The 26047-nt window shown below is 35.2% G+C and overlaps 1 protein-coding gene across 2 annotated transcripts; it reads right to left on the bottom strand.

Annotated features, from left to right (window-relative positions):
• Positions 1–9323: 9323 nt before the first annotated feature.
• Positions 9324–23517, bottom strand: LOC107688697 (neuronal acetylcholine receptor subunit beta-2-like). 2 transcript variants are annotated; one of them, XM_016486434.1, is made up of 7 exons: positions 23408–23517; positions 23165–23284; positions 12434–12579; positions 12304–12348; positions 12111–12220; positions 10512–11463; positions 9324–9519 (listed from the first exon to the last, which is right to left on the bottom strand). In XM_016486434.1, the coding sequence occupies exons 2-7, from the start codon at positions 23178–23180 to the stop codon at positions 9373–9375; spliced, it is 1416 nt and encodes a 471-aa protein (XP_016341920.1). In that variant the 5' UTR covers positions 23181–23284; positions 23408–23517; the 3' UTR covers positions 9324–9372. The 2 variants fall into 2 exon arrangements, with proteins under 2 accessions (XP_016341920.1, XP_016341919.1); XM_016486433.1 differs by lacking the exons at positions 23165–23284; positions 23408–23517 and adding an exon at positions 20678–21180.
• Between the last annotated feature and the right edge of the window lie 2530 nt (positions 23518–26047).

The raw sequence follows: 26047 nt of genomic DNA, 5'->3' as shown, positions 1-26047 counted from the left end.
GGTGCAGGCGGACTTGTAGCTGGTAATATGTAAGAAAATAAGTAAATAAAATAAGTGATTTTGTTTTGGTTAAATTATATTTCAAGTAACAAAAAATGTGTTTTGTGTTTTTTTTTGGTTTTGGTTTAGGTTTAATAATAACCCTGCTGCATTTCTGCATCATATGCATTTTCTATAATTTTTCTCCATGCACAATTTTAAACTGTTTAAGATTGGGAAAAAAATCTATCAAATAAAAAATATAAATTATTATTATTATTAATAATAAACAATTTATTTAGATGTTTCCACATGCAACCCATTCTTAATTTCCAAGACAACACATTGTTACAGTGATGTTTGTGGTTACATACCTGCCATAGCCATACATTAGTGGTCATGAGTTGGTTTTTCTCATCCTGAATTCATAAACAGAGAAGACAGAAAGATATGCCATAAACAACTGAAATGTATGTGTTTATTATTATTAATAATAAACAATTTATTTAGATGTTTCCACATGCAACCCATTCTTAATTTCCAAGACAACACATTGTTACAGTGATGTTTGTGGTTACATACCTGCCATAGCCATACATTAGTGGTCATGAGTTGGTTTTTCTCATCCTGAATTCATAAACAGAGAAGACTATGCCATATGCCATAAACAACTGAAATGTATGTGTGTGTGAGAGAGATTCAATATATGTCTTAACTAATAATTAATAGTTAATTCCAGTGGTTGGATTCTAACAAATTCTGTCAAACAAACAAATAAAGAACCACACTGGTAAAAGCCTGGTCATTCGTTTTTTATTTTTCTTGAGATTATGAGATATTTGAGAAAGAGCAGTGCTGAGAGAGCTGACTCAGCCCGCATAATAATAGCTGTCCTTATTTATTTTCCATAACCCTCAAAATCATTGGCTATATCTTTTGATAAATGTCCAGCATAACCACTTTTAACGCTATCTAATACTGTGAATTATGAGGCACTTGGGCACCTATGCCTTTAGGCAGGTTTTAAATCAATAATATCAAACAGGCACGTCTGAGCCCTTATCAAGTAAATCACATTGCAAGGTGTACATGGAACAACAGTAAGCTGACGTCATCATTTTTTTATTATTATTATTGAGAGGAACAAAGCCTCGGTGGTGCACTTTATTTGCAGGTTGGGTGATTATTATTACAAATTAGTTGTGTCGATGCATTAATAAAATGCATTTTGATGCTGACAGATTTCATGCAGAATTGAAATCTCACAATAAAGCAGGTTTTACGCATAGAACACATAATATACTCACATTCAGGCTCAAATCAGCTTGGATCACTACTGTGCTGAATGTTAGTGTGTGTGTCTGTCCATTGCTTGAGCACATGAGATGAAATTAATACCTGCAGCATTTGCTGAGCAAATACATTTTCATCAAAATATGCTGAATTCCTATCAATTCAGTTCGCATAATTTAATGACACCAATGGATTTTTGAGGGTGCACATGGTTTAAGATGCTCCAGCTCACAGGATCTCTGCTCTGTTAATAATTAAGCATCCCATCATATTAGTCTTCTGAACAACAAAATCCTTTCAGCGAAAGAGCGAGGCAAAATAAAACCAGGAAATTGGGAAAAAAAGATGGAGGGGACCTGCAGTAAGGCAATATTTTCTATATATAGACTCGGATGCCACTAATGTATGCCTAATATACAGAGGTATATTGGCTTCATAAGCCACTGGCTTTCAAAACCATGGACAGCTCCTTCTGTTGTGTTTCAGCACCATGGACAGAGATCAACCCACAGCCATCAAAGTTGGGCTTCCAAATTAGATTTAAAAAAGGATGAATCTTTATGTTCGTCTTACCACATCCACTAGCTGAGATATCTTCGAGCCAAAGCGGACCTTCACAGAGTGGTTTGCATGCTGAACAGGCCTGACCCAGCGCTGGTACCCCTGAAACAAGTCCCTGAGCAGCGCTGCTTCTCTTTCTGCCAGAGATACAAACTCTCTAGCTGCTAAAACACACACATCATTATTATCATCTTATTACATTCTTGATGTAATTTCTTATAGTCTACAACCATTGCTTATACTACTATCTCAACTGACTAGGTTTTAATGTTACCTTCTATTAATTAAAATAACAGTGTTTGTGTTTTAATTAACTGCCTGTGTTATAAAAGTGAGTCATATGAATAGAGTACACTAAGTGTAATGACATACAAACAAGGACAGACAGAAACCAGACACTTCATAGACATGGTAGTCAGCAGAAGTCAAACTGCGTCCTTCACTAATTGTTTACTGACCTCAACTGAGGACAAGTACACTCAGCAATACATAGCGAACCATTTTTGTGGAGAAACTTATGTAAATAATAAATAAATAATAAATCGATCGATGATAAGATTTCTTAAAATTTTTAATTATTTCAGACACAACGATCCAAACTTTGATTAACGACTCATTCAAGATGTGTGGTACCCAAGGCATAAGTCATATAAATCACATAAATCACTCTGACTACTAACAATTAACGATTACAAATTTATTTCAGATAACAGAATGACCAACATTTTCAATGCTTTAGTCAAATGCATTAAAGTCTATAACTCAAAAACAACAAAAGCTTGTAACACAAACATTATTACGAAAGTACTTTACAGAGCAGAAAGAGATCATGATTGGTTTGCACTTACCAGGCGTGGTGGCAATTATGCTGGTAAACAGAGTAAAAAAAACGACGACTGCCAGCGTCATTTTCAGATAAAGTATTTGAAATTGACCTGACACCAAGTAAAAATTAGTTGAAACACAACTGCCCTTTAAAAATAACTTTTCGTAACAAGTGATACAATTTTGTAGTTGTTATTTTGCTGGGAATACGCTGTAAAGAAGCAGAGGATGGGAGTAGATAACTCCCAGAGAAAATCCATCCAGGGGCAAGCGCACTCAGGTCCCACAGAAGAGCAGACTCGAAGTGCGTGCGTGCCAGTTTAAAGGGGCAGATGAATATATCGCTTCACCAAAAAGATCAGTGTAATTGTAACTGTCAGTTTTTGGCCTGAACTAATTCTTCACTCAGGACTGTGATCTATATAGTATGTACTTAACCCAATGTAAATTATGCTGTAGCTGATTTTATCTAAAAATAAGACTTTTGTATGGTTTTTCTTCAGCTTAATGCTGAACATATTCAAATAAAAACTCAGTGTCACTGTCTCTTGTGTAAACACTCACACTGAGTCCAAGCAGCAGCTCAGGCAAACATATCTCCTCAGCGTTCATGGCTACCGTCTGAGCTTAGATGATTTTCTGCTCCAGTTGGAACCAGCTGTGGCCTCCATGAGAGTCTGTGTCACTTTTATCTCATGCCTTTGCATGTGATTCTCTATCATTCAAATATGGGAATAAACTCTACTGGATAACAAAAACATGGTCTAAATATTCTAATACACATCAGAACTCAAAATCAGTAATGCATGGACAGAATCAGAAAAATGCATAAGAATAGTTAAAAGTACACTGTAAATTCTAATTAGTAAACCTTACTTAAAAAAAGCATGCAAACCGATTGCCTTGAAAAAAACAAGTGAAGTGAAATAAGAATAGTAATTTGTACTAACAAAGGTTTATTAAGTGCTCTAAACTTACACGCAAGTTCTGGTAACTCAGAATCACTATTTTCAACAACTAAATGATTAAGTACAATAAACTCATTTATTTAAGTTGAGCTAACTCATGTAACATTTCCTGCAACTTGGAATTTCTTAGTTGTATTTACTTGAACAGCAATATAATTTACTTGCTAAAAGCATGCAAACCGATTGCCTTAAAAAAAACAAGTAAGCATTACTCCAGTAACTTAAGTGCTTCAAACAGCCATTATAAATTAATGAAAACAATGTTCTATTCATCACACACATACAATTACACATACATTTAAGTTAGCGACAGTTCAAAAGTAAAGGTAATGTATTTTTTATGTTTCACAATTTGAGTTGAATTACTGAAATAAATGAACTTTTCCACGACATTCTAATTTATTGAGATGCACCTGTACAATTACACATACATTTAAGTTAGCGACAGTTCAAAAGTAAAGGTAATGTATTTTTTATGTTTTTCAATGCAGTGTTAACTTGTATTACAACCATTTTGAAACATAGCAAAAACAATCTGATTTAGGGTATGCTTCTTAACAGTGGAGGTAGCAGTACGATGAGTTTAAGAATGGCACTGGGTTGGCCACACCAGTTGCCAATGGTTTTTTTTTCTGTCCCTTCAAAAGACTTGAGACACTTTCCCACTGTGGGCCAAACCCATCCTCATTGCTTAACCATTCTGTGTTGATCCGGCCCAAGCCGATACAGATATTGTTTCATTATTCACACTTGGGCTGTTAACAGAGCTCTTTGGAATGCAACACAAATGTCGTTGCCTTGGTAATGCGAGAGTTAAGATACGGTACTAGATGAAAATAGCGCCCATGTTATGAAAGATTAAATATTTATTTTAATTTTAATATTAACTTGTTTACGTCGCTCAAATAGCACACTTGGCCAGCTAGAGAAACTGGTGGCTAGGCAAAAGACAAACAGCCAATCCTGAGCAGCGACGTCACTACAGGCTTTCTACAGGATGGTTCAGCATGTTCGACTAAGAATTCTGGATCAAGAATGGTTTTGTAATCACACTATGCCTAACCAAGTTCAAGCAGAAATATAACTGGAGCTGCTCCTTACTATTCATAGAACCGTTTGGCCCAAAAGTAGATTAAGTGGCCCCATTCATATGGATTTATTTTATGTTTTTTTTAGGAACATTTTGAAGTGTCAAAGTTTTAGGTTAAATATCTTCATTCGTGTCATGAAGATGAACACTTTTTCATGGGATGGAATGACAATGGCATAATTTTCTCTTTTGGGTGAACAAGATATATAATCAACATTAATCTTTATACAAGTATCTCAGTAATATACCAGCAGATACAAAGGAAATTTCCATACAGCTATGTGCTTCTTTACGGTGTAACTATGAGAACTTACAAAGCGGGTTAGTTGTAGAAGTAGGGAAATGTGGATGATCAGTTTTCAGCTTTATTTGTCCTGCCTACACTGCCATGCCATTGGGTTAGTTCACCCAAACTTGAAATTTATGTGATCATTACTCACCCATGACTTTTGTTTATTTTCAGAACACAAATGAAGCCATTTTCAATTAAATCCAAGAAATTTCTGTCCTTCAACTGATTGTCTATTCACCCAATACTTTAGACACTTGATCATACATAGCAGTCATGTCTCTTCAGAAGACTTGAGACACTTTTCCACTGTCGGGCCAAACCATCCTCATTGCTTAACCATTCTGTGTTGATCCGGCCCAAGCCGATACAGATATTGTTTCATTTTTCACACTTGGGCTGTTAACAGAGCTCTTTGGAATGCAACACAAATGTCGTTGCCTTGGTAATGCAAGAGTTAAGATACGGTACTAGATGAAAATAGCGCCCATGTTATGAAAGATTCTTTTAATTTTAATATTAACTTGTTTACTTCGCTCAAATAGCACACTTGGCCAGCTAGAGAAACTGGTGGCTAGGCAAAAGACAAACGGCCAATCCTGAGCAGCGACGTCACTACAGGCTTTCTACAGGATGGTTCAGCATGTTCGACTAAGAATTCTGGATCAAGAATGGTTTTGTAATCACACTATGCCTAACCAAGTTCAAGCAGAAATATAACTGGAGCTGCTCCTTACTATTCATAGAACCGTTTGGCCCAAAAGTAGATTAAATGGCCCCATTCATTTGGATTTATTTTATGTTTTTTTAGGAACATTTCGAAGTGTCAAAGTTTTGGGTTAAATATCTTCATTCGTGTCATGAAGATGAACACTTTTTCATGGGATGGAATGACAATGGCATAATTTTCTTTTTTGGGTGAACAAGATATATAATCAACATTCATCTTTATACAAGTATCTCAGTAATATACCAGCAGATACAAAGGAAATTTCCATACAGCTATGTGCTTCTTTACGGTGTAACTATGAGAACTTACAAAGCGGGTTAGTTGTAGAAGTATCTGGGGTAATCACAAAGTAAAATAGGTAGCCCTCTGATGGGTGTGCACTGCTGTCAAATCTGGGTTCTAGAAGTAAAACAAGAAAAACAAAAGTTTAAGACATTAAAAAATTGCAGTACAAATATGTTTGTCAGTGTCAATAAAGAAGTCATTCACATTGTTTATTTTAAAATATTGAAAACAATTAAGGTAGCAACATACATTTTTAGGAGTTGTAGGGTGTCAAGTGTCCTCGTATATCTGCAAAAAAAAATTTAAAATACAGTGGTTACAGGTATACTGCATCCACAAGAAATTATTTGAAATTGTAAATAAAGTGTAGAACGGTGATTGAGAACGGAAGACTGCTCTACTGCTGGGTATAACAGCTTAAGATGAAATACCTCACCTCCAGTGTACTGAGGCCCATATTGATGAGACTAAAATTATTAATATTTTATATTATAAAATATAACCATATTAATAGTTCCTAAAAATTACAAATAATTCTTCGGTTAAAAGGAACTTCCACTAATGTTGTGGCTTGTAGATTAGAGACACATTCATTTCTTGATATTCGCATGATTTACAAGGATTACATAAAGAAAGAAAGAAAGAAAGAAAGAAAGAAGGTATACGCATTTCTATGCATACCCATTTGAGGCCTTAGTAATAAAACCAATTCAAAAGCAGCAATTCCTCTGTATTACTGTAGTAAGTGTTTCAACACAGCAAAGAAATAACAATTACTGCAAGACAAAGAGCTCATTCAGTTTAACCCTTAAAGGTGTAATCACGTAATGACTATGATTTGTGATGTATTAAAATATATTGACAATAAAATTATAAATTAAAAAAATAACTTTAACCCAAAAAGTGACCAAAGCATCACAGTCTTATAAAATTACAGAGGGAACACTGCAAAACAGTACAGTAAATAATTAATTATATCAGTGGCACCTAAGTATTGACTTTAAAACCTGCTGAGAGCTAATGCTATGGGCCTGTAGTTATTTGGTTGTGTATGATCCTTGCCTGGCTTTGCAATTGGCACAATGATCTAACCGTGCTTATTTCTTCTTCTGTTGTTTTGTTGCACATTAGCAACACATTAGCGCACTGCTGCCTCTCACTGGTCAATTAATGTCATTGGTTTCGTTGTGGCTACTTGAATAATTTAAGTAACAGTTACTCATAGCAGTAAGTTAGTTGTTTTACTCGCCGTAAAATGGCTGTAACTTAACAAAACCTAGTAAGTATAACAACTAAGTAAAGATAACCAATTATATCTAAGTAAGGATAACTATTGGATTTTACAGTGTAGTGAAGTCGCTGGTATTATCACATTTGGCATTATGATTTAATGGTTGCTGACTCACATTCTGTCCTGATTAGCTTCCTTCATCCGCACTGCATATGCATGTCTGCATGCATCTGCACATAGACTGCTGTCTTCCGAAGAGAGCAAAAAACAGAATTAAAATAACTTAAATATTCATACACTCCTTTAAATAATGCATCTCAGCCTCCATTTGCACACTCCCCTGACTGCACTGTCACCACCTGTCAAATCAGCAGAGTCACAGTCATGATGAGTTAACATTGAAAAACACTAAAAATATCTCCGAGAGTCCACAGAAATTAACACAGCAAAAATACAGTCCAAACCCTCACAGCAAGTAGAAGTGATTAAAGTGAAAAGAAGATGAAAAGACCCCCTTCTGCATAGCAGATGCATGCTTTTTTTACTTACCAGTGTTGTGTGTTACAAGCAGTCATGTGGAAGCATAGAAAAAAATGTCGTTTCAGCAGATTCTTTCCTAAAGTCATTTTAGGGTTTTAATGACCCAGAGGTTTTTAAATGAATAGTTCACGCAAAAATGAACATTTGGTGAAAACATGCTCACCCTCTGGCCATCCAAGATGTTGATGACTTTGTTTCTTCATCAGAACAGATATGGAGAAATTTAGCATTAGCCTACATCACTTGCTCACCAGAGTCCAAACAGCTGATAAAAACATCACAATAATCCACAAGTAATTCACACACCTCAAGGCCAATTAACTTCAATTATAACATCTTGCGAAGCAAAAAGCTGTGTTTGAAAAAAAAAATCATCAAAGCATTTTTAACTTAGAGTCCTCTATCTATAATATTGCTTTAAGTGAAGAAGTCATCTCATCTGAATCAGGAGAGACATGTGCACAGATCAAGCACCGTTTACAACCCAACACAGTTCTAAACAAATATTCATATGCTGCATATAAAACTTAGCTGTAATCACATTTCCTTGCCCTTATGACTCAATAATATATTGCAGCAATCATAATATACATTAGCAGCTAAATTTATGTAAATTAAAGTGCAAAAGTGACAAAAATTTTGGATGGTTTTAATTTATTCTTAATACATCACATGATCATCGTAATAAAATAACATTATGATAATAATTACATATTAAGCACTTATCAATCATTCCAATGACAGCACATCCAAAAATCTGTAAATGTCAATCAAAATGCTGTTGCAAGATGCTGTTCATGTAATGTTTCAACCATTCTAACAGTATAACAAGGGGGGGAAAAAGTGAACATGTGTAATAAATAACATATGTAATAATGTGTGTATGTTAAGGTTTAAGATCTATATTCCAGTAAACAGCTTATTAATTGAATTAATATAATTACCCACATTGCTATTGAGCTATGATTGATGTTTTTAAAGACACAGTACATACTGTAGTTCTAATGTGTCAAAGCACCTTAAACACATTACAGGTCTATGATGAGTTTCTCTGATGTAAACAAGTGTTTTTTTTACAGAATTGTGCAGATTTTAATGCATCCTGCACACAAGCATTTGGAAATTTCTGAAAATTTGAATGTGCTTCAGAAAAACACTCAGTTTTGACAAATCCAGTTAAGGGTAGTGTTGGTTTGGAGCCATTTTGGGATTTGGAGCTTCATTTTCTACGAGAGGTTAGAGAATGTTGAAGCCTCCAGGGCTAAATGTTGTGGTTGAATGACAGCTCTGAAGGGTTTTTGAGTTCAGGTCAGTGTTAGGGGCAGTTAAATATTCAGTGTATGTCCAGTATTGTGCTCTGACTCAACAGCATCTAAGAATTTTGTGCCATTGTGCACTGAATGGTGCACAGAGCTTAACGTGTATGAAATGTATCAGGTTTAAAGTCCATTGTTGTTTTTTTTGCTACAATATTTATTGAAATAAGAAGGTTGTCATGTCAAGTTCGTGATAAGAGTAGGTTGTGCATTGAAAATAAACAGCCATGTGGGTTGGGTTGTAGCTGGTCTGACTTTATGTGATCTACAAATCATCAGTGGTGGGTGTGTTATAGCTCTTGAAAAGTGGCTGCATAAAGAGGCCGACGGTTCCTACAACACACACTAAAACAAAGATCCACAGAAACAGACGGTCAATCACCATAGCCACATATTTCCAGTCCTCGATGATCTGTGAGAAAGAGAGAACATGCAGATTTATTTGAATTTATGTTTGATATAAGTGCACTACCATTCAAAAGTTGTAATTTTTTTTATGAAGTTTCTTTTGTTCACCAAGGCTGCATTTATTTAAACAAAAAGCAGTAAAAACAGTAATCTTGTGATATATACTGTATATATATATTTTTTTTAATTATTATTATTTTTTTTTTTTTATGCAATTTATTCCTGTGATGGCAAAGCTGAATTCTCAGCATCTTTACTCCAGTCTTCAGGGTCACGTGATCCTTCAGAAATCATTCTAATATGCTGATTTGGTGCTCAAAAAACATTTTATATTATTATCAATATTGAAAACAGTTGTGCTGCTTAATATTTTGTGGAAACTGTGACAAACTTTTTTCAGGATTCTTTGATGAATGGAAAGTTCCAAAAAACATTTGAAAGATAATTTCGTTTTGTAACAATGCTGAAAAAAATTATTTTTAAATTGTAACATTTTTTTCTGGCATATGAAAATATTTAAAATTGCAATTATTTGACAAGCAGTCAATTATAAATAAATAGATAAATACAGTGGGTACGGGTCCAATCAGTATAATCAAACACAGCTGGACTCAAATGAAGGTGTAGAACCATCTCAAGGATGATCAGAAGAAATGGACAGCACCTGAGTTAAATATATGAGTGTCACAGCAAAGGGTCTGAATACTTAGGACCATGTGATATTTCAGTTTTTCTTTTTTAATAAATCTGCAAAAATGTCAACAATTCTGTGTTTTTCTGTCAATATGGGGTGCTGTGTGTACATTAATGAGGAAAAAAAATTAACTTAAATTATTTTAGCAAATGGCTGCAATATAACAAAGAGTGAAAAATTGAAGGGGGTCTGAATACTTTCCGTACCCACTGTATATACAAAATATAATTTGATTGATATATATAAAAGTATAAAAATACACAAATTCAGTTTATTTAAGTGAAACTCAATCCAGCACTCACCCCTTCATCATCATCCTCATTTTTCAACTTGTCAGCGATATATCGGACCCCCTTCACAGCCTCCTCCATGTCTGCAGAGCACTTTACCGCCATTCGCTTACGAAATTCTGTGTTTTCCTGCAACTCGTCAGGTCTCCAACCAATGTGCTTGGCATCTTCATTGACAACGAAGGTGGAATCAGTCTCATCCGCCTCACTTTTTGCTGGGAGATCAGATGAAGAGCACTGCTGGTGCTTCCTGTGAAATTTGTTGGACTCTCCCGGTCGTCGCATGAATAGAAAAGCAGGCAAACGGAACACAAAGTAGTATTTGACCCATTTGGGCATTGTGTGTGTGCTTGGGGAACGATGGTGCACGTTTAGCACACACACACTTGTAACAATTGAAAAAGTCACCAAGACCATGGAGAACATCAAGTACTTTCCAATGAGGGGCACAGCGAGTGAGGTCGGTGGTACAATTTTGGAAATAAGCAAGAGGAACACAGTTAAGGCCAGAAGAACAGAAATACACAAAGTCATCTTCTCCCCACAGTCTGACGGTAGGTAAAAAACTAAGATGGCCAGTGAAGTGATGAGAACACATGGGATGATTAAGTTAATGGTGTAGAACAGCGGTTTACGTCTGATGATAAAATCATATGTTATATCCAAATATGTGGCGTCATTAGGGTCTTCGTTTTTGCGACCAGGCAACGAGACAATATCCCACTCACCGCTTGGCTTGAAGTCATCTCGGCTGGCAAAGTCCGAAAGCAAGATGAGGTCGATTTCTGTGTGGTCATAAGTCCATGAGCGGAACTTGAGTGTGCAGTTTTGCTGGTCAAAGGGGAAGTCCCGGACCTCAATTTTACAGGCACTCTTATAAATGGCTGGTGGTAGCCAGGCAACCTCACCGTTATTTGACACGACTGCATTGGAGTAGAAAGACACTTCATATGTCCCATCAGCACTAAATAATGACAAACACATTTAAATTGGTTGTTTTAAATACAAAAAGCAAAGTATCCTATTGTGCTTGTGTGCATAATAAAGTGCATAATAAAGGTGAAAGTTAAAGCTGATACTCTTATCCTGAGTGCCAGCTCAACATCATGCAAAAAAACGCTGTCATTCTAATCTCAGTCTCAGTTCCTGAGATTAACGCAGTAACTCTGTCCTTGGTAAAGGTGAAACCCTCTCCAAATCATGCATTGACGCAGCATTGTAAAAAAATTAATAATAATAATTACATAAGTCTCCTGCTGCAACCTGTATTTTTTGTAAGGATTCAACCTTTTAACAAATAAAGCCTTTTCTAAATTATTTAAAGGGGTAGTTCAGCAGAAAATGAACGCTCTGTCATCATTTACTCCAAACCTGTATGACTTTCTTCTACAATACACAAAAGGAGATATTAAAAAAAAATATATCTTGTCTTGTTCTTGCCCATACAATGAAAGTCCATGAGGTCCAGTGTGGTTTTGGACCCCATTGACTTTCAGTGTATCAGAAAAAATAGTTGAAATGATGACAGAATTTTCATTTTTGCGTAAACTATTGCTTTAAGTCAAAATAAAATCTGAACAAAATATTTTTCTGTACTAGAAAGTTTCTCACTTTTTGTACAGAACAATGTCAGGCAGCCATATATGCTGGGAAGGAAGGCGCACTTTTCTTATCCCTTCATACTCCTCTGGATCCCACATCAACCGGTAATCATTCCATACCTGCAAATGACACACACCTTAGAAAGACTTTTATTAATAATAATAATAATACAACCCAAACACAAAAGTTCCACTGTTCATACCTGGGTGAGCCAACAGTTGGTGGTCATGATCTGCTCTCTCTCATTCTGAAATACAAACATTAACATATTACAAAAAGTGATTTAATAAAATGTGCCATGTGTGGCAGCTTTTCATGTTCCAACTACCCACCACACTGATGAGCTGGGCAAGGGACACTTGGATTGCAATGGTGACCTGCTGGCTCTTGTTGACTGCCGGACGGATCAGCTTGTTGTATCGGTCAGGGGAGAGTAAATAGTTTACTAAACGTTCCTCCACCTCGGCACACCATACAGCTGAAAAACAGACATTAACATGTTAAAAATGTAGGTTTTGAATTTGAATGGAAGAAATGGTTTACTTGGGATTTATTTAAATAACTTGTGTAACACTATCAATACACTCATGATGCAAAATTAACACAAAATTTATAAATGAACACAAGTGACAAATTGGGGTAAAACTGGGTTTTGTTCAGTAAATACTGACCAGTATTTTTTTAGGGGAAATAATTGTAGGATATCCGACCGAATCAGACAATCCTTATTTATATTGAAAAGAGAAGTATCTTGTGTTTTGTGCTTACAAGTTCATGTCTTAAACTGCCGATCTTGTTACTGTGCTAATAAATAGTGTTTTCACTATATTTTGGATATAAATATCCATTGCAGAGTTGATGTTATACGGCTCGTTCAATGAATCGCTGGCCGTCTCAGTGATCAGCCGTAAAACAGTGATTCTGTCCAAATTCCCTATAAAATCTTAAATGATTCCCTTTGAGCTAAATTGACCTGTTTCCCTTACATAATGCATGGTTTAAATATATATATTTTAATAAACGCTAGGGCTGTGTTAAAAATCCTTTACCTAATTTGGTGTCCCTGGTCAAAAATGACTGTTTTTCATTATGCTAAATTATTAACAAACCTTGGATTTAATATTTTTGTCAAACTGTTTTTTGCTGAGTTTATGCACCTCAACTTTTTTTTAAACTGAGGTCAGAACAATGATGCCTTCGATCAATCAGTTCCATAAAGAAATACAAAACCTGTGGAAATGTAAAAGAAAAGAAACTCATAAATAGACTGAATCCAATAACAAGAATAAAAAGAAATGTACAAGCAATTTTTTGTAGGCCTGTCATTTTTGACTACTAACACCACAAGTGTAACAAGGTGGGGGGAAAACATCCCAAAAAGTACAAAAATTATCAAAAAATAAATAAATAAATAGTGAAGTTGTTATAACCTGTGTGAGGAAAATGCAATGAGATAACATTAACTAGCATTTTTGGGGGAAAAGAAAATGACTTAAAATGGTTAAAAGGATAATATTTTTGAATTCTTAAAAAATATTTTAACAAATCTTACCAACCCCAAATTTTTGAAGGGTAGTGTAACTTAAAAAAAGAAAACAAAATCTAAACTTTCCAAAACTCACTGACTGCTGTGTGTCTTCTAACAGCTTTTACATTAAAGGAAAATTTACCAACAAAAGTTTAACAAAGGAGTTATTTTCTACTATTGTTATAACTCCAGAACCAAATAAAAACAGCTAGATAAATACATGGTCATATGCATAGATCTATATTTTAAGGAAATAATATAAAAAAGTTTCATGGCCAATAAAAATATTTTATGACTATAAGATTTTCTATTTACTTGTTATTGGCACATGTAACAAAACGGTAATTTTGAACACTATACAGAGGCCAAAAAGTAAGTTTCAGAAAGAAGAAAAGAGAAAGTCCAAAACTCTACTGGTGTTTCTGTGCCGCTGTCTCTAAGGGACAGCAAGTCAGGACAAATGACATCACTCTGTGGACAAGCAGTGCACTGCGGGGACAATGAGTACAGAGACTACAAGATTAAAGTTGACAGTAGAAGCACTGGGGCAGCAGTCTGCATTCAACACACAATCACCCAGCCTGTGCTCAGTGAGACATACTCCATCTGAATAACAGCTCAACAAGTACAGCTAAAACATGTGACAAATTAAATGAATGCCACGATAAGCAATTTTGGGAGCCATTTGAGCAAGTGAAGCAGAACCAATCTGAAACTCTCCAAGAACTGCCCAAAGCTGAGAGTGAAAGTTTTCGTACTCAACAATCTTTTGAGAACACATTTTTGGAGGCTATTATTCAAAACGGCAGAGATTGAATTGACTGTGTATGTACACAGATAAATGTACACAGATAAATTAACAATTTATTAACTTCTAAATCCACGTTTTCTTAATGTCCATTGTAGGATATCAGACCGAATCAGACAATCTAAGATTTATATGTCTTAGATTTATCCAATAAAGCCTTATTTATATTGAAAAGAGAAGTATCTTGTGTTTTGTGCTTACAAGTTAATGTCTTAAACTGCCGATCTTGTTACTGTGCTAATTAATAGTGTTTTCACTATATTTTGGATATAAATATCCATTGCAGAGTTGATGTTATACGGCTCGTTCAATGACTCGCTGGCCGTCTCAGTGATCAGCCGTAAAACAGTGATTCTGTCCAAATTCCCTATAAAATCTTAAATGATTCCCTTTGAGCTAAATTGACCTGTTTCCCTTACACCATTCATTGCTTTATGACCCATCTTAATGATGTATTCTGTATTTCTTTTCTCAGCAAATAGTGATATATCAAATTAATCCACAAATCTTATAATTAACTCATTTATTCAACTGACAACCCTACTACAAATATTCCTGCAAAAAAAAAAAAATCAGTTTTATTAATCTCTCTATGCGCATATTGATGCTACCTGTGGTTAACGTCTCTTTTAAATGTCAAATTTCATTATCCCTTCAAAAGAATTAACACATCCATTATTATGAATCCAGACAGTTACATAATGAGCCCCATTCATCTGTAAATAAGATGCACCGAAGCAACAATCCTCATGATTCAAAGACAGCATGCAGAGGGTCACAGAAGCCCTATGCCACATCTCTCATTAAGACCCCATGGGGACGATCATTCTTTAATGCCAAACATGAGTCAGCTGTTCAGCCCATCACTGCCCCATCAGCACACATTCTCTTTATCACAAGCTCTCATATTACAGCATATAGGCCTCTCACGATAACAACTTTTTGTTGTGCGATATATTGCCCCAGAAATAATTGCGATAAGCGATATTATTGTCATTTAAAAGACCATTTTATGCCACTGAATATATAATCATAATGTAACAGCATAATAATGCAGGATGGCCTACACACTTCCAAATGACAACAAACTTTTAATTTTTAAGAATATTTAGATCATGGAAATTAAGTATCAAAATATTAGATACCTTAAAAACCTAAATAAATAGTAAATAAACATTTTCTAACAAAAAGTGCAAAGTAACAAGTAGAAAAAAAAGAAAAATGCACAAAGAACTTGTATGGAGATTTTTCCATCTACAGATTTTTTCAGATTTGTAAATTAAGGGTGCACACTATTGCTGAAAAACACATTCACTGCTTAGCAGTCAGATGTCCGTATGCACAAAGGCACAGATCCCTAAACAAGACCATATCTGCAGATGAAACTTTTTTTGTAGAAGCATTTTTTAAATTTGAACTAGGACCTCATGACTACACCACGTTATGTACGTAACGTTAATGTTAATGTTAAGTTGCAAAAGACACAGGCGCAAGTGGAATGTACAAAACATGGTGAAATGATTTTTTTAAGTAAATATAATGGGCGATATATTAATATCCTTCAATATAATAGGTCATGTACATATATTGCGTGATAAGTCGATATATTGATTATTGTGACAGGCCTAACAGCATATAAAAGCAGAGTCTGACAGTAATTATCATAATGAGGGTTTAGTGAGCAAAATGATATGACCATAAATGAACACTACAAAACACAGAGGTAACCATGTTAGTTTTTGTTTCCAGTTGTTTCATGTTACGCATTATGGGCAACATATTGGAACATCTTCTAGTCAGTAATAATCAGATTACTAGAAGATATTTTAATTTTACAAAAGAAAAAAATAATTTTGAAGAAAGTGTTTTTTTGTTGGTTTGTTTACTTGCATATTCAAAACATATAATTACAGTATAATATAACTGTTATGTAAAAATATATATAACCTATTAAGCCTTTTTAGTTCTTGATGAGCAATTCTGTATGGAAGTCTGTTTCTTATGAAAGCTTGTTTCTGCCACAAAAAAAAGTAATTGCGACTTTTTAATGTCACATTTCAGACTTTTTTTTTCTTCACAAATAAAATAAATGTGCAATTCTGAGAAAAAAGTCAGAAACGTGAGATAAAATTACAATGATCTTTTTTTATATTTTTTTATTCTGTGGCAGAAAAAAAAACACAACAGTCAGAATTGCAAGATGTAAGCTCAGAATTAGGAGAAACCAAGAAAACTGACTTTCTTTTCAGAATTGCAAGAAACAAAATCCACTATAAAGTAAGAATTGCAGGAAAAAATAATTGTGAAATAAAAAGTCACAATTACTTTTTTATACGATGGCAGAAATGGGCTTCCATAGTTTCTGCTTCTGAGTTAAAAATTTAAAAAGTCACTGCAACTATTTATCTCAAGTGTGTTTATATTTCTTGTAATTGTTACTAACAGTTTTGACTTCTCCCAAATTCTCCCAATTGTGACTCACAATTGCGACTTTATATCTCAACTTTTTATTTATGCTTCATTTCACAATATGCATTCATTCATTCATTCATTAAGGTGGCTTCCATAATTATGAAAGAATGCAAACTGTTCTCAACACCAGTGTGTTTGAGCAATCTATTAGTCTGGAAAAAACAAGACTTATTTACTTATTTTTAAAAAACAGTAAAAGGTTGAATTCGTATATATCTCAAAGTTTAAGTATAAAAAACATTTTACTGTAATATCAGATGTTTTTTCTCCAAACTCTGTATGAAGGAACTCACATTGGGAGGTGCAACTGAACTGTCAATCAGTGTACTTCCTTTCTTAGAGCAACTGCTTCCAACTGAGACTCCACTACAGTGAAGATTGCATTCATTAATTAATTAACACATTTCCCAATATAATAATAAAAAACAAACAAAAAAACAGTATACTAATGGTTCGAGATTATAACATCTTCAGCATAAACACACTGTCTTGTTTAAAATGACTATTTAGTATGGAGGATGCTGTCTAGAGTGGTGACTAATATCTGTGGAAAACCCTATGATAAAAGTGTTACTAAACACCTGACTTAATCAGACAAGCCCCATGTCCTGCTTCAGGGCTCTTCACAAAAATACACACACTCCTAAACAACCAAGGCAGGACTGGGGCTTGGAAAGAAAAACACACTTGGACCATCTCAAAATTATACAAAAACACACACACACACACACACACACTCACAGTTGCATGCACTGAGCTTTTCCAGCCCGGTGCACTTCAACTCTGTGAATAATTCAGCTGCACTCAAATAAAACCTGCCTCATCACACAGACAGCAGTAACAGATGCACACCAACACAGACAAACACACACAGACCTAGTCTGCAGAGTACTTTACTAGGCATACAAAATAATAACATAGCATTTAATATTAGCACTAGCACACAGACTTACACATAAACACTTCCCATTCTAAGTTAAACACAACTATGCTCTTCTGTTTGGCAGGGCGGTGCTTAACCAGTGTATCAGTGTTTGAGTGGCATAAATATCCACCAACTAAATTATTAAAAGCTACTCCATCTGCAGCCAAGCTCCACTGCATCAAACAACTTGATGCATATCCATATATACATACAAATACATATACACATATTCACTAGCTATGGCCCAACAGTTACCCTAGTGCCGCAATTTCAGTATGTGAGAGAGTCAAATCCACTTCATGCTACCCTTTACCTCTAAAAGAGAGTGTTTCGGTCTTTCTCTCACCTTCGCTCAGATGCTTTCTTTCCGCTGAAGGCTTTCCCCCACATTTCAGTTTTCATTAGTTTAAGAATCTGAGACTGTGTGGGGGTTTTAGTATATCACACTTTTTCCGGAATCCCAGAACATATTTTCACAATTCCTACAGAGACTGAAACCCCATTATTACACATTGATGGCTTGTTAATCACTTATTCTTTTCAATATATTGGAATTATGTTCAAACGGTTCAAGTAGCCTAGCTTCCATTTATTGGGCAGAGCATGTTGTTTCAAGCCTTTTTGAGGTCTTAATGTGATAATAATTTAATACTATACTACATTTATTAAAATATATTTATTCAGCAAGAATGCATTAAACTGATCAAAAGTGACCGTAAAAACATTTATAATGTTAAAAAATATATATAATAAATGCTGTTTTTAACTTTATATTTAACAAAGAATCCTGAAATTTATCCTGAAATGTATCACAGTTTCCGCAAACATATTGAGCGGCAAAACTGCTTTCAAAATCGATAATAATAATGGGAAATGTTTCTTGAGCACCAAATCATTAGGATGATTTCTGAAGGATTATGTGAAAAATAAGACTGGAGCAATGTCTGCTGAAAATTCAGCTTTGCCACCACAGGAATAAATTACATTTTAAAATATTTTTTAATTATTTTAAGTTGTAATAATAGTTCACAATATTTTTTTTAATTGTTTTTAATCAAATTAATGCAGCTTTGGTGAGCATAAGACACTTCTTTCAAAAACATTTTAAAATCAAACCAACCCCAAACTTATGAACTGTTCTAGCTGGTAATTTTCTGAACAATATCAGAAACGCGGTATTACTAGCACTTCTCATGTTTATTGCATCTTTATGATGAATCGCTTGTTGTATTCCTCATTTGTATGTTGCTTGCTCATGCCATGAACTTAATGAGTGGAAATACTTCAGCAATAAAAATCATTAATGGAAGCACTGATACAGGGATCAATACTGCTAATGGCAATCACAACAGTTGGAAATGGAGCCCAGTCCTTATCCACAGCTTATACAAGGGCTTACTTTACTTTTTGTTAGAATTCAATGTGTATTAAAAAAAAAAGTAATTAGTAATAGAGTTCACTTAAACACTGCCTCTACACCACAAAAAAAGCAGCTCTTTTTGCTTCAGCCAGTCGTAATATATTTGTGCAATATGCAACTGCACGGTTCGTTAATACATGCAAGCTATAAAACGAGTCAATTTAGGCATTTATTGACAAAATATATTCAGTGGAGTTCTGTGCACAAACAACACTTCAATAAAAGCTGTCCTTCACAGCAACAAGCTATTCTGAAGTCTAGGTTTATTGTGCATGTGTGTGTGTGTGCACACGTTCATGAACGTGTCTAAGAGACCCTCTCTGCAGCTCTGACTCACTGAGCAAAAGATCTAATCAGAGTTATGACAGAGTTAGCATAAGCATGCCTCAAGAACCAAAACACACACACATATACACACACTATCACCATGCATGCCCTGAAATGGACTGAAACAGACACTCTAATACTGAATTGTACATATGCTCATGTTTCCCTTCACTACTACATGGAGATCAAGAAAATATATGACTATGCAACCATGATGAAGGGTCTATTCTAAATACCAATTGATTGTAAATTATCTTATAGCTGTTTCATGTTCAGTGTGAAACTGATCGATGATTTTAGGTAATTAAGTCATCCTTCATACTCAATGAAACATGATGCACTCACAAAAGACTGCTGTGTGGGCACTGAAGTGATGCTTCACAGTTCTGTGAGTGAAGTGAGCTATGGGGCACAGAGAACGTGCCATTATGTGGACTGACCCAATTTAACCCCTTTAATCCCACTGGTTACAGGTCTAAAGAGACTTCCTGATGTATTTTGCAATGAGTTGTCAACTATAAATAAATTAAAGTACAGGTTGTATTGATTTCATGTGAATCGTTTTCATGTCTTGTGTAAATAAAATAGTCACATAACCAGAGCTATTTAATTCTTGTTTTCCCTTCTGAAATCAAAGCTTCAGAAACGCATGCACTACCTCCGATAATACAGTTGCAACCACCATATTTTGTACATATATTATTTAGAAAGAGCTATTAATTTAATAAATTATTATAAATTCAATTAAATTGATCTAGCTCAAGTCTCCTAACATATTAAGACCAGTCAATGTTAAATAACTGATTGATTTACATTATAACAATTTATATTGATTCACTTAAATAAACAATCATTTATTTTGGGGTTGCCATTTTCCCCGTAATTGTTTTTTTTTTCAGTGCTCTTATTTAACAATTTATGACTGACACATTTTGACTGGTTATTGTGTCTAGACGTAAAACACACACTTTACCTAGCCTTTTAACAAAAAAAAGGACTTAAACGTATTAAACTGTTAAGAGCGTTATTTTTGATGATAAAGCAATTGATTATTGAAAGTAGCACACGTCAATGGAAACAAGAGCTGCATGCTTACTCGCCACAGTGAGCACTAGTCCAAACCAAAGTCCTGAAGCTATCGGAGCTGCCATCTCCTGAACGAGCCCCTCCGTCCACACTTGCACCAACTGACAGGCAAAGATCGCGCCTTTACAGATCCATTTTCCCCGCACACTTCATGACAGTCCCTGGCTGCGATTAAGACAAACTGATTTGAGTACTACGCGACGAGTTACCCGGGCTTCTTATGCCCCCAGATTGTGAAACTTCAAACATGTCTTACGCCTGAAGAGCTGTTCGGTTGCTTTTCAGAGATAACAAACACGAGCGTTATATTAAAAATCTTCGGGATTTTCTCTTTGCACGCGAACTGACTCGCGCTCTCCGCAGACTGTGCGCTTCTCTTGCGCGCGAGGGAGACTTGACATCCGCGAGCGTAATCAAGCCATCAACTTATGTAATAACAAGTCTTCTACCACTTAAATACATTTTACAGTCTCCAGGGCATATTATTAAAAATATGCCAGCAATCCATTTGTCTTTCCCATTCCATGTCGAATGACATCGATTTTAATGTCGCTTTAAATATTACACGTGTAGAATATTACACATCTACACGAGTTGGTTGTTCATTTTGCCTCATTATGGAAGACACTGAGAAGCTGTCAGACGGGTTATATCTCAATAACTAGGTTTTGAACTTACAGAAAAGTGTGCAGTAGTTCTCTATGTTGCTAGTTCAAAAACCCCTTCAATTGTAATACATTTCGTCCTCAAAAACGTATATTTTTTTATATATACAGAGTAAACAAAGTGAACACCATAAATGCACAACAACATACATTCAGACAAGAATCACCTATAACAAATGTAATAAAGATACATTTTAACCAAAAGGTATTTTCCATAAGTATTGTGTTGGGGCAATTATTTTGTCAAATGAGTTTTATAATCTATTGGTCAAAACAATGGTTCAGTGTTACCATGTACATGTAATAATTAAGATTTTGATTAAAGAAGCCTCTTTGGCTCACCTGCATTCATTTGATTAAAAATACAGTAAAAACAGTAATATTGTGAAATATTATTACAATTTAAAAATAACCTTTTTTCTATTTGAATATATTCTAAAATGTAATTTATTCCTGTGATGACAAAGCTAAATTTTCAGCAGACATTACTCCAGACTTCAAAAACTGTTCTTCAACATTGATAATATTAAGACATTTTTCTTGAGCACCAAATCAGCATATATTAATATAATTTCTGAAGGATCAGTTCTTTTAAATTATAATAATAATTCACAATATTATGTTTGATCAAATAAATGCAGCCTTGGTGAGCATAAGAGACTTCTTAAAAGAAAAAAAAAAACATTTTAAAACTTTGACTAGTAGTGTATTTTTTTGCTATTTAATTTTTTGTCTTTCACAGCTGTTTTCCTTCTTCATTTCAGCCTAGTTGTCTAATAGCAGGTTATTATTGTGGCAACATGCCCCACTAATGTCAACATGTCACATTAACAGTATCATTTTTTTTGTGGCCAATGACGGTGGAAATATTCCAAAAAATTGCAGCCAAGACTTTAAGACTTCATCCGTAGATGACTGTCAAGTTCAGAATGAAGAGAGCTCATTGCAGTTTACTGCAGTTCCTCATAAAGTAGCTGCTCACTTGAAAGGATAAATATATTGATGGAAAAGCATTGTTTTATTAATTAACTTTCAATTAACTTAATTAACCATGAAAACCCCAATCACGGACGCAAATTAATTTCTCACACTCTGTCACACATTAAATCTCATGAGAAAAGACATCACACAAAACAGCGCAAAGCAGTGGACCCTTGAGGTGAGGTATAAAGCGGAGGCCTGACGTTACTGTCCTAGAACAGGACAAAATAGGACTCTTGTCTTTCAACAAACCATGTGCAGTGTATACATGCCCGAGTGTGAGAAATCAAGAAAGCATGAGAGCAAGATTGAGAGAAAGGACAAAAGTGTGTAGCCAAAAGGAGTGTTTCTACAAAGTGGCAATGGATCTTTATACTTCCTAAGTCTTTCATGCATACACATTTTCACACACAAGCATGCACATACTCAATGCTCCCTCATTCAGCCATGCCCAAATGTTACAGCCATTAGTGTTGGGTAAATGGCTGTTAATCTAATTTAGTCTGAGTGAAAGAGGACCTCACATTATGTTACATGATACAAACAGAAATAATGAAATACACAATATTGCAATATTGATTTCGGCACAGACATAGTTGCATGTTTATTCTAACATGCAGCCTTTCCTTTAAGGCCATATCTGAAATATATTTTCCTGAGCCTGACAGTAATAATGTAGTACGTTAACAAACTGCAGTAACATTTTGTTTAAATAATCTAAACAGCAAACTTCATCTTCCCAAAGCTGATGAATTGCTTTGCTTTATTCTTAGCACAATAAAGGACATGGCAAATTATATATCAATGTGTGGAGCAAATCTGAATGTGTGACTGCATACACATAAACATACCTACATTCACCGCCATTTACATATTGCCCTTTTCTGACTGTCTGCAGCATGAAGTCTGGTTCGTCATCCGTCTCATGCTCCAATTCCCCCAATAGGAGGTGTTTGGGGACAAAAAGCAGACTGCAGTATAACGATTTAAACAGTAAACGCTAACAGACATTAGCTCACCATTCAGATGCCTTATGTTTACACATCAAAAGCACTCATCCATGGACTTTCAACATGTTCTTACACAGCATTTACCTAACACATATCCAGGATAAACCACTTTAATCTTCAGCATCTGTTGGGTGATGGTTACTAACTTCAGTCATCTGATCTCCAGAAGGTGAAAATTGCTCCATTCATCTTTGCTTGGGCTGAACACACAAAGCCAAATGCATCTAGCTGAGAAAAAAAAAAAAAAAAAAGCAATTCACTGTTTTAAAATAGTCTTTACAAAAACATTAATAATATTGCACAAACCTTTCAAACCATGTATGAACATATGTAAGTAAATAAATATTGTTTTTAACTCTAACTGAACAGTGTACATTGATTGTTGCACTTTACAAGTTCATTCCTCTCTTGTAGTCTTGTGGTGAGCACAAGGCTGGTATAAATCCTTGCCAATAATTTATCAGAGGTCGATCACAATTTCATCGCTACAATCATAGTAAAGATTCCCACTCTGGTCTTTAACTTTTTGTGTAACATATTCTACTATACAGGCTTTTTTCTTTTTTTATGAGCTTAAAATAAACCACGTGTGAGATCTGCTAATAACCAAACCACAGCATGTGAAAAAAAGGTGCTTAATTTGCAAGACTGCTACAGGGAATGAAAAACACAGGTGAAAGCGAAATCTACCTAAAGAGTGATAAAAATAAAAACATAAAGTGGTTTCACGAAGAAGTCGAAATTCTGCCCAATTCATAAACAATCCATTTATTTGCACACATACGGTTTGTTTACTTTCGCATGGCGTGGCATATTTACGTCTATAGCGCCATCTTGTGGTGAACTGTATACAGTCCAGGAAGGCTGAACTCCCAACCTGAAAACAAGGATTTATTTTGATCTTACTGTCACTTTGAAGGTTTTTTATATATATGACTTTTGAAGCATATTCGTATAGATGTTTTAAATCTAAGCCCAACATTAACCAGTTGGAAAATGTAAAACTCTATAAGCCATAAATTGATTTCACTTTTAGATAATTATAAGCTAATTTGAAAAAGCCTCACTTTTATTTAATAAATCTAATTTATTTATTTATTTGTTTGTTTGTCCTTCCCAGTTCCTGAATATACTCAACCGACAGCCGATGACTTTTGAAGCATTTGGTAAATTATTTATTTTTATTTTATTTTTGGTGGAAACTATGCGTTTCAGCCAAGCTAGGCTTTGAATAAATGCATATTTCCAAGTGTTTAAGATTTAGCAGCATTGTTCCAAACACAGAACAACATTTTTCTGTTATGTATATTTTATGAAATTATATATATAATCAATAATTATTTTAATGTCCATTTTAATGTTATATTTATAGCTTTCCCAGACCCCCAGTCCTTTATCTTGGTATCAGGGCTGCGTTCAACCCCAACAAAACGGTGCAAAACGTTTTTTAAAAGGAAACGGTGGTGCGTTGAACACCCTGTTCTGATGACGCAAGAGTTGCAACTATGGCAGCTGAGAAGGCCATTCTTTGTGTTCTTTTTGAAGAATTTTCGGAGCCTGACGAAATCGGTATAAATACGTGTTTAATACTGCAAAATACGCTCGATGTTACAGTCACTGCCCTTGCCGTCCAGAATAAAAGAGAACATCCCAATAAAGTTAAGGGATTTGTGGAAACTGTGGTTCCTAATTATTGTGATCCAACATTTGCCTCGCATTTCAGGATGAAAAGACAAACATTTCAGGTGAAGGATAATCCATTTCTTACCTCCGAGACTGTGCTATGATCTATATGACCTTATAATTTTTATTGTGAGTATTAGGCTTATCATTATTGCTGATAACTGTTGTTGTGCTATGTTATTGTAATATTTACCATTATATAATCAGAGGAGTATAGAAAAGTTTATGAAAGTGACACTCCACAATACAATCGCAAAACATATAAATATGTGTAGTATTTTTATGTTACATTAATCAGTGTCTAGCACACCTTCCTAAGGAAAGGATATGTACTAGAAGACATTGCGTGGTTTATATACATGTTGCTGCTGATTGGGCTGACATTTTTGACACACCCACCAAACAAGAGAAAACATATCTCAAACCCCGCTGCACACTGTTTTCAGGAAACATGTCGTTCAAACTGGAAACCGTAGCAAAACGTTGCGCACCGGTTTGAGCTTGAACTTGCCCCAGGACTTCCTATCAGGAAAGACTCCACACAGTGTTGCCAAATTGGGCTACTTTAAAGGGGTCATATGATGCGATTTCAATTTTTCCTTTCTCTTTGGAGTGTTACAAGCTCTTGGTGCATAAAGAAGATCTGTAAAGACTAAAGTCTCTATAATATTCTATAAAAGTTAAGAGTCAACCACGCCTACCTAAAACGCCTCGTTCTAACACGCCCCCACATGTCTACGTCACGATGTGGGAATATTTGCATAACGCTGCCCAAATGTTCACGCAAAGAAAGAAGGCATAACTTTTATTATCGCTGTTGTTGCCGCCGCCGCCATGTCGTGAAGGCGCTGTGTGTTTCATTGTGAAAGCGAAACTACTTTGTTTGGCCTTCTAAAAAATATCCGCTTCGTCATGCCTGGAACTGATCCGTGCTGGTCGCTGAGGAAATACATCAACTTCACGCTGTGGATCGGCTTTCAGCGTAGATGAAGCAGAGTCCAGCCCGGGGTCGTCACATGTGGTTGCCGCAAGCCCGCCGGC

The sequence above is a fragment of the Sinocyclocheilus anshuiensis genome, unplaced genomic scaffold (assembly GCF_001515605.1).
Source record: "Sinocyclocheilus anshuiensis isolate Anshui unplaced genomic scaffold, SAMN03320099.WGS_v1.1 scaffold581, whole genome shotgun sequence".
Lineage (NCBI taxonomy): Eukaryota > Metazoa > Chordata > Actinopteri > Cypriniformes > Cyprinidae > Sinocyclocheilus > Sinocyclocheilus anshuiensis.
Note: the sequence above shows the minus strand (reverse complement) of the source record. Positions and strands in the feature narration are given on the sequence as shown.